Below are 7,500 nucleotides of genomic sequence, written 5' to 3'. Positions count from 1 at the left end.
TTTCAGGGAGTTTCTTTTATTGCAGAAGTATGTTCACGCACTGGAATTTAGCCAGTACTTTACAATGTAACTGCGTTTCTTGGGGGTCATAGCTTTCCAGTTTATCCTTTTTAGGTCATTAGAAACAGAGTGGAAGCTGAGGTGAGGCCTTCCCTGGAGCTATTCAGCAGTGGATTTCATCTTTGACCTCCCTTGGTGGATTTAAAAACGCGCTTCCTAACACAGGGTCGTGCGCTCGTCAAAAAGTGTCCCCATCTGAACGCTTCGCATTAACTTTAAGATTAATTTTGTTCCAATTTGTAAGCTATTTCGAAAGATGATTTTGATCTTATTTTGCTAGTATATGTTCCTTGCAAAATAAGCCGTATTCGTTATTAAAATATTATATCCTAATGTGAACTGGCTTTAGATAATTGACAAAGACTTTCTGATACCATTATTATTATTATTATTATTATTATTATTATTATTATTATTATTATTATTATTATTATTATTATTATTATTATTATTATTATTACTCTGTTGAAAATGGTGGCAGCATTGTGCGAATTGAATTTATATTGCGTTTTTTAAAATATTCTTATAATTCGCCTTTCTTGCACGTCAGTATCGGTTAATAATTGGCCAGTGTTCATATTCTGGTGGATTTAAACAGCGTTCCTACAGCAGAATTTTATTCTGAAAAGAGCAGATTACTGAAATACCTAAAATATGTCAGTATTAGTGATACATGAACGCAAACAATTACAAATATAAAGTTTTATCTAAACAAAAACCAATTTTTTTTACGAAGTAAAAATCTAATAAGAATGCAGTGGTCCAAAAGTGCCATTCCTTTTTCTTGGGCCAAAGTACTAAGAAACCGCAGAAAAAGTACCAAGAAAATCCAGACTCCATCTGCTGTTAAAACCGAAGACGTCCAAGACAAGACACCGTTGAACTCTACGGATCTAGAACACCAGATTTCAGTAACCTGCTCTTTTTAGAATAAAATTCTGCTGTAGGAACACTGTTTAAATCCACCAAGCTATGATCATTGGCCAGTTATTGACCAATATTGACGTGCAAGAAAGGCGATTTATAATAAAAATTGAAAAAAACTCCATATAAAATCAGTTCGCACAATGCAGCCATCATTTTCAACAAAACATGCTTGAAAGAGGGTCTTCTTCCTTCATATTATTATTATTATTATTATTATTATTATTATTATTATTATTATTATTATTATTATTATTATTTCACTTTCCAAACATAGATGAACGGAGTTGTGGGAACAAATTATAATGAAATGCACACGCCATTAACAAAATAACCAAATTAAATATAATTAGGTTTTCCTTGTAATTTGTCCTTTTGTGCGTGATGTTTGTAGATACGAAGAGATTGAATGTTTTTCCAACATTATATATATATATATATATATATATATATATATATATATATATATATATATATATATATATATATATATATATATATATATATATATATATATATATATATATATATATATGTGTGTGTGTGTGTATTTAGAGAGAGAGAGAGAGAGAGAGAGAGAGAGAGAGAGAGAATAATAATTTAAAAGAACATAGTACAGAAGCATTCGAATTTCCGATGATAAACCCCAGCAGGGGGTGACTTAGAACGGCAGCATCAGTGTCCAATTCCTCCAGCACTGGAAGGAAAGGTGCCAAAAGAAATGACTAATCTTTCGTACTACAGTGAAGTATTGATGTCGGAAGTGACGTTACTTCTTTTAACCGTTTGTCAACGTTTAAGTAGGAATTTCCAGTATTAATCTGTGTGGCACTAGTTCAGAGTTATATTAATTAAGACTAGTTGTCTTGGTAATCAGCTTTAATAACTCATAAACTGTATATATGATTACATGCTATTACTTGTTTTTAATAATTTGTTACTATTCATGAATATCTGTATTATAGCATTGGTTTTATAAAACGTAGTTATACATTATTATTCATTGCAATATGGCTCTTAGATGTTCTTCCGTACCAGAATAAATTTTGAATGAAGTACTGCATGGCTTTTATCGAGATGTCCCTAACCCGATGTCGTTTCTGTGTCTCGTTGCAGGCATCATCACCTCGGCGCGGATGAACGAGCGCCTGAGCGTCTCTGGGAATCGACTGAACACTGCGTCACCTGTTTACATCGAACGTCCCATACCTGAATCCCTGAAGGGGAAGTCTATCTCTCGCCAGTCCCTGCTGGACATCGTGTCTTCGAAGATCAGCATCGGCAGTCGCAAGCGCTTCTCCAGGGATTCCTTCTCGGCCTCGTACGTGAACCGGGCGCACGTGGCCTCCGAGCTGGACATCAGCCGGAAGACGCGGGAGGCGCGCAAGAAGGAGATCAGGAAGAACTTCATCCGCGAGAAGTGGGAGACGAGCACGAGTAGTTCCGAAAGGAAAACGGGTTGTAGGTGGACTTTCGTCTTCGATCCGGCAGGGAGACTGTGTTATTACTGGTCCGTGGTGGTGTCCTTAGCTTTTTTGTACAATTTGTGGGTGATGGTGTATCGTTTTGCCTTCCAGGAGATCACCAAGGACACGATCCTGGTGTGGTTCTTGTTGGACTATTTCGCCGATCTCATTTACGTTATAGACATCCTCTTTCATTTCCGAACTGGTTACCTAGAGGACGGAGTCCTGCAAACCGACTCCAGAAAGCTGCGTCAGCACTATATGAACTCAACCACGTTTTACATAGATTGTTTATGTCTGTTACCGTTAGACTTCTTGTACCTTTCGATAAACTTTAAGTCCATTTTAAGGTGTTTTCGCCTGGTGAAAATATACAAGTATTGGCACTTTCTCGACAGAACTGAGAGACATACCAATTCGCCTAATTTATTCCGATCCATAAGTCTTATCCATTACTTATTAGTCATATTCCACTGGAACACTTGCCTCTTTTACATCATCGCCAAAAACGACGGCTTCAGCTTCAAGCCGAGCTTCATCGACGCCTCGAACTCGACGGACGACGTCGTCCTGGAGTACCTGAAGGCCTTCTATTGGTGCACTGTCAGTTTAATGATGGTGGGGAGCTTCCCCAACACCAACGATCACGAGAAGAACAAAACCACCGCCACCACCAACATTGACAACATTGACAAGAGAACCAAGACCGACTACATCTATCTCATCACGCAGCTCATGTTCGGCCTCCTCCTCTTCGCGACAGTCTTGGGACATATCGCCAACATCGTCACCAACGTGTCGGCGGCAAGGAAAGAATTTCAAGGTAGGCAAGATGCTAACTCTCTCTCTCTCTCTCTCTCTCTCTCTCTCTCTCTCTCTCTCTCTCTACCTTTTGAGGTTTAGTTTTGCCTGGTTTAGGTGAATATTGCAATGTATTTGCCTGGAACGTTTATATTTAATGCCTAGTCTTTATTATTTGTATGAACTGAGTGCCTCAGGTTTCTTATCTTCCTCTTTTGTGTCCCTTGGCCTAGATAGGTTTTTAATTGGGGTGTCCGGTTATTTGTGAAATTAAATTTTTCCTTTTATTGTTCAACCTCTTTCATATTAGAAAGGGCATAGGCCATATTTTGTAATATTGCGTTTGTTATCATTTACTTTTATTCATAACTTTCTGTACATCCTCCCACGCATGTGACTGCTAGATTTGTCCTAAAGTTTCTATGGTCGATACATGTATTAGCTTCGATTATGTCAGGGGTGGCCAGGATTGGCCAATCTTTTGCATCCCATGCACCCGTTTTTTTAAATTTTGTAGTTCAGATGCGCCACGCAAACTTGTACCCGCTCTCAGTACTTTTAAAGTATGGTAGCATGAACGTATCTGGCAGTTATACACAGGTTTTATAGATTATATTATATATATATATATATATATATATATATATATATGTGTGTGTGTGTGTGTGGGTGGGTGGGTGGGTATGTGTATATATATATATATATATATATATATATATATATATATATATATATATATATATATATATATATATATATACACACACACATATATGATATGGATACGTGTAGCAGTTTAGATAAAAGGATTTCATATAAATACAAGATGAACTTTACTTATTTTAGCGGCACTCTTGAATCTGTATTGATGATTAATTGCTGTTATTATTATTATAGATAAATATTTTATTTAATTAATTTATTTTTTATTTGTTTCTTTATTATTATTTTTTTTATTTTGCCTGAGCACGCATGGTTTTATTATCTCTGGGATTCAATGCGCTACCTGTAATCATCCAATTCGCCACTTTTGGCGCATGCACCGCAGTTTGTCCATCCTTGGATTATGTAATTAGCTGGATAGAATCGCGTTCGTGCTTGAAACGGTATGTTATGACACAAAACCGTTTTCCGTGTCTGCGCTCGATAAAGACGCGAGCCACCCCACCGCTGCGAGTTTGGAAAAGAAACGTCGCGAAATTCTCTGAAATGCCAAGAGGTCAAGTGGCTGTTGTGTGGAAAGCGTACAACAGTCGCGAGATGCATTGATTTATCGACTCTCATCTGGTGCTGGTCCCCTCCCGGAGTCCCCAGCCAAAGCATTTTTTCTCTTTATAAATTTCACAAGCCTAATTTGTTTTGAAATTAGGAATTCCCTCTTAGCTTTATAGATGATAAGCGTCGACTAAAACAAGCAGAGGTAGTTTGGTTTTTTGCTTCACGAATATCTTTTAATTCTACGTCAATTATTTTTATACGAATTCTTAATGAATCCCCTTTAAGCGTAACCTTGGGTTGGTGGCAGGTCACTTTTTTTGGTCATTTTTCGATCGCATTTTTTATTGTCTTTATCACATAGGACAGCCTTTGCTCATGACACTAGTGAATTCTTTTAGTGCATAAATATTACTTACGTATATTTATCCGTTAACGGATATCCTGTCGCACGCTACACCGTGAACAAGACAGTATGACCACGACTTCTCAGTGGTGTCGAAATAGAAACTTTATCATTTTGCCTGTTGTCATTTTGAAGATTTCCATCCTTTCTGCCTGTTGATTGTCGTTCGTTCTATTTTTGTTTCTTTTCATGTTTTGTGATAGAAAGAAGCACTACAGCGGAAATCGCTGTCAAAAATGTCGGTGAACATGTATGAACTTACATCCAACAACTAATATCCACCGAATGTGTTTCCAGCGCGCTTGTGTGGATAAGTCATTTACCGCCAAAACAAATAAATTGAAAAGAATCCTTTGAATGACTGGAAATGGAATGAGACGAAGGGGAAATTCCCGTCATGAAGAGATTTTGAGATAACCCGGTCAGCAGGATTTTGCTCCCAGTTATTTTTGTGAGGGTGATGACGTCTTCAGTGTTTTCATCTCTTCGTATAAATCACAGGGAATCGGGTCAAAGGGCTTCCGAATTCAGTTATGGTCTTAGGTTAAAGGTTTTTGTACTTTTACCGCTAGCAGTAATTTGTGTAAGTAGTTACGAACGAAATAAACTATTATTCGTCCTCTGTGAATTTACTCATGATCAGGAAAACCATGAAGACGATTTCTAAAGACAATATCATCTGATAATGTAATCGTGTTCTAGATTCTTATCCTTTACATCCAAAATGAGTTATGCGCTACATTTTTCTGTGTTCCTCGAATGTGTTATCAGTGTTTCTTAACAGGCGAAAAAAGTTGCAAGAACAAAATGTTCAAATACAAGTAGTCTTACCGGAATATTATTCCTAACGCTCAAGTATTCAGCATTTCACTTTATCGTAAGTTGCGAGATGCAACTTTTCTGCCTCATCTGATATGCTTCAAAGGCAGTGTATTGTCTTGAAACTTGTGTGACTTATACTGTATGTAGTAGGTATATTTGGTCTACTGGTATACACACACACATATATATATATATATATATATACATATACATATACACACACACACACACACACACATATATATATATATATATATATATATATATATATATATATATATATATATATATATATATATATGTGTGTGTGTGTGTGTGTGTGTGTGTATGTTATTCTCATCTTGGTTTTTTCAAGCATACATCAATTTTTCTTACCTCATAAAGTTTATTTTTTCTTTCATTCTTCTGGAAGGTTCAAGACCGGGTATTCTCGTAGAAGTGAAAAGGTTTGGCCAATCAAAATTTGGGGTTTGGGAAATAACTCGGGCCAGAAGCCAGAGCGCTTGAATGGTGGGTTATAGCGGGTGCAGATCAATTGGGTGAGCAGGAAAGGGGCCGACGTCAGGTAGGAGTCCCAGGTGTGATGTAAGCATCCTGTAGACGATGGAATGAAAGGAGGCTGAATAAACCTCAGTATAGTAGGTTTATTGTGGGTTTTTCTGCTTGGGTGCAAAGGGTTTTTAAAAGGGAGAGGCATCCAGGGATGGCCTCAGTAGTTTACCATTTCAGTCACTGCTACAAGAATTTCTCTTGTAAGGCGTAATCCTAATTGGGCTCTTAGCGCCCTTGATGTCGTAGCGAAGCGCCTCAACACACAAGTCCCCGTCATCCTGATAAACAAGACCTTGTGTGGCAGCAGATCTCATACTGTTAAGTGTGCATACCTGTTTTACACTTTAAAGTAAGGCTGGTCGAGAGACAGTGCTGTTTCATAGATGTTAGCAGCAGGGTAGATATGGCTGGAGATAGTCTCTAAATAAAACTCACATTTGTTTTGTTTGCCACAAACATTTGATTTTTGTAGAAGGTCACGCTTTGCGTGGTTTTGGTCAGGTCATCGTTAAGATTACTAAAATATTTGCTCAGATGCTTATCGTGACATTTTTGACCGGAAGTTGTTGGTTGTCTCTAGTTCCTTAATGGTTGTCACGCAACTACTGCAGTGGAAGTAGGCAATGCAGAAATAGGTGCTGGAGGTGGTCTTAGTGTAATAAGGGCCCTCCCACTGGTGCAGTTGAGGCAGTGCCCCAAGTTTGAGTGCTTCACATTTACTGAGGTTTTAATTCCTGAATTAGGAGGATATCTAAGAGAGGAAGCTAGCTGTCTCCCTCCCATGGTAAAGTGTAAACCAGACATGTCAAGAGCTTCCTTCAGGTGTGTTAAGGTTTATGCCATTGAATATCTGTATAGATGTGTCGTCGACGTATCTGCAATATGCAAAATGGTTGCCATCTTTCCGAAGACTTCTCTTCAGCCTAGGAGCAGTTCCAAAGGGGAGACCTTGGCAATTCTGTCGATTTGCTCGTACATCATGGTTCTCGAGAATGGGAAGTTCTTTGCTCAGGGTCTTCCACAATTCAGTTAAAGTATGGATATGGAAGCGACGACTCTGTTATTTTGCATGATTCAGCACTCTGTGAGTGGAAACGGCTTAATGCTGAATTGTAATATATTATATATATATATATATATATATATATATATATATATATATATATATATATATATATATATATATATATATATATATATATATATATATATATATATATATATTGTGTGTGTGCGTAATAGCCACAGTGCTCT

The 7,500-nt window shown here is 37.5% G+C and overlaps 1 protein-coding gene across 6 annotated transcripts in view; it reads left to right on the top strand.

Moving 5' to 3' along the window:
• LOC136846465 (cyclic nucleotide-gated channel alpha-3) overlaps positions 1-7,500 on the top strand; it is a 995,562-nt gene that overhangs the window by 588,958 nt on the left and 399,104 nt on the right. For all 6 annotated transcript variants that reach the window (XM_067117263.1, XM_067117264.1, XM_067117265.1 and 3 more), the window contains one exon: positions 2,101-3,273. In XM_067117263.1, the coding sequence (XP_066973364.1) occupies positions 2,121-3,273 (1,153 nt within the window). In that variant the 5' untranslated portion in view covers positions 2,101-2,120. The remainder of the gene's footprint in view (positions 1-2,100; positions 3,274-7,500) is intronic.

The sequence above is a fragment of the Macrobrachium rosenbergii genome, chromosome 15 (assembly GCF_040412425.1).
Source record: "Macrobrachium rosenbergii isolate ZJJX-2024 chromosome 15, ASM4041242v1, whole genome shotgun sequence".
Taxonomy (NCBI): domain Eukaryota; kingdom Metazoa; phylum Arthropoda; class Malacostraca; order Decapoda; family Palaemonidae; genus Macrobrachium; species Macrobrachium rosenbergii.
Note: the sequence above shows the minus strand (reverse complement) of the source record. Positions and strands in the feature narration are given on the sequence as shown.